General features: G+C 45.9%; 1 protein-coding gene across 3 annotated transcripts in view; it reads right to left on the bottom strand.

Moving 5' to 3' along the window:
* Positions 1-2,500, bottom strand: part of LOC126577093 (protein N-terminal asparagine amidohydrolase) — a 31,901-nt gene that overhangs the window by 3,699 nt on the left and 25,702 nt on the right. For all 3 annotated transcript variants that reach the window (XM_050238502.1, XM_050238503.1, XM_050238501.1), the window contains exons 3-5: positions 2,458-2,500; positions 2,215-2,344; positions 1,350-1,532 (exon numbers count right to left, since the gene is read on the bottom strand). The exon at positions 2,458-2,500 is cut by the window's right edge and continues 318 nt beyond it. In XM_050238502.1, coding sequence (XP_050094459.1) covers positions 1,350-1,532; positions 2,215-2,344; positions 2,458-2,500 — 356 coding nt within the window. The remainder of the gene's footprint in view (positions 1-1,349; positions 1,533-2,214; positions 2,345-2,457) is intronic.

Raw genomic sequence — 2,500 nt, 5'->3', positions numbered from 1 at the left:
CGAGATAGTTATGGGAACCGTGCCAGACCTTTGTCTCATCATTAAAATTTGACCAAGCATTATGAGGAGGAGATTGATTTTGTGGCTGCGGTAGGGGCAGAAGGAGGATCGATTCGGGTGACCATAGGCGAGTTGGACTATCCCACTCTATCCTCACTCTTTCGCTCGTTCACATCGAGTCGCAAAAAGGGGTTATGAGAGGATACATTGCGCCGGTACGTTTCGATGGTCGTCTCTTCTCTTTTGCTTCCAACCAGCTGCTGAGGCCGGGCGGCTGAGATGAAGGGTGAAATCTCTTCCGTAAAGATGCACCAACCCCTAACCGATGTGCATGTTTTCGCAAGCTTCATTTAGCCCCGGAGCCATTTTTCTTCTCCCCGGGAACGAACGCTTCACGGACTATCGCGCGCCCTCGGACGGGCCACGTCAGCATGTTTTATTTGTTAATAAATTTTCATTGCTCGCTAATAAATCTTCGATTTTTTACCTGTACCTCCTACTCTTTCTCTTTCTCCCAAGAGATGAGAGTAGAAACCCACAAACTGAACCATCTATTAAATGATCGAGCACAGTATGGTTCGCAGCCGGAGGAGCAGGTGCGAAATGGTACGGACTGGTAAGGAGCTAGCAGGGATGCGCCTTAGACAGATCACAAAAAGGTCTCGTAGCAGATATTCAGCATTAGGACGTCTCACCAACATGTAAAGGCTTCGGCGTTTCTTTTCTTTTTTTTTAATGCTGTTGTTGTTGCAGAAACTAGCTAACCACATTTATGGTCATGTAGCCCTACTTCTCATAGACGAGCATGTGAAGATGAGATGTGCTGTCGTGATGGCGAAGAAAGAATGATGATTGCGGCTTGGAAACGGCTTCGTGGCGAAAGTAAGGCGTGTACCGTGGTGCTGCATGGAGCGTGGTGCCTCAATCCACCATATTCAATCCGAGTTCCGATTTCGCCATTTCTGCCAGCGGCACTTTGACTATCGCACCGCGGTCGTAATGAACCATTGAGGGGAGCAAGTGAATCACACTTTTCGGAAGATCGAAGAGAAGATGATTCGCCCTTGCTGGGCCCGGGGTTGGCAATAAAGTTTTACGGTCACTTGCCTACAACCGTCAACCCGAGTGCGGCCTCTGACCGGCCAAACGATAACTCTTTGCGGCTCGCGGCAATGGCGGCATAATGAGGAAAGAGACGTCGCGCGTCGTGATGTAAGATTTGGTCACGAAATAAATCAACCGACGCGTCGTTGTGTGACCAACACCTTCGATTTCTATTAGTTTGTTTGCATCGTGCCCCGGGGGTATAAGTATCATTGCGATTCATTCGCGACGAGTGGGATACTTACGCATAATGGTACCGAAGAGATCTTCGGCGTAGCCCTGCGGATCACTGAAGCCACCGATCAGCTGCAGCTCGATACGTCCCTCCGGATAGCCGAAGGCAAGCTCCTGGACCCGGGTGACCATCGCCGAAACGGCTTCATCGGTGCCACTTCCATCGAGATGTGCTAACGCAATTGCGCCGGAACCTGTAACGAAGGAAGGCGAGCGTATAATTATCGAAACTTTGCCGTATGATAAAAAGCATTTGCGGTTAAGGCAATTGCACTAATTAGGATTGCATTTTTGTCAAGAATTAATATAACATCGAAGGTATCATCTTATTTGATTTTATCGGATAATTAGAAACAAGTTGATGATATTCGATCAATATTCTGAATCTTCTGCATTGTGCTTTCATGATTTTATGTGGTTTTGACCGGTTTCCCGGATTATTTACGCATTCCCTTTATAGGTAACCATCATTAGTACGTACTGTGTATTACTTTTCAACCTACTCAGAGAGCTTTCATTTGAAATTAATCTAGAACTGCTCTATTTCAAATACAATCAACTATTGGTAAGTGACCTAAGATTATGCCTTATGTTGAGTGTTGTTCAAATGTTGAAAGCAGTTGTCGGTAAAAGTTTCCACTTTTGATGAACAATTAAAGAGTAAACATGAAAAACGGTGGAATGGTAACTAAATTTGCTTGACAAAGTCATAGCTAGTCAATAGTTTGATGATAATAAAACGAATTACAAAAAGACTCATGTTTGAATAGTGTTGTGCGTTATGAACCTCTGGTGAACAACATAACAACAACAAGAATTAACAATCATGAATCTTTCAGCGCCTCTTTCTCCGAAAACCCCCTTGCCTTCCCTCACCTGAGTGCCGCACGACGACAATGATGCATGTGGTGGCATCGTCCGAACCGATAATGTTCACATTTCGATCATGTGGCGCGACAGCCGCCATTTCCCGCTGACAAACATACAGCAACCCCGGTGCTCCGACCTACAGCGAGAAGCGAAGGGAAAAAAAAGAGAACAGAAAAAGGACAGCAGATTAGATTTCTAGATTCTTGAACGTTTCACGCTGGAAAGTGTGAGGAGGCAACAATCGCTTACCGTTTTGGTCGGAATCGAAAGTAGCTGCGTGGCCATCTCGCGG

Source organism: Anopheles aquasalis, chromosome 3, assembly GCF_943734665.1.
Source record: "Anopheles aquasalis chromosome 3, idAnoAquaMG_Q_19, whole genome shotgun sequence".
Taxonomy (NCBI): domain Eukaryota; kingdom Metazoa; phylum Arthropoda; class Insecta; order Diptera; family Culicidae; genus Anopheles; species Anopheles aquasalis.
This window is presented reverse-complemented; position numbering and strand designations above follow the sequence as displayed.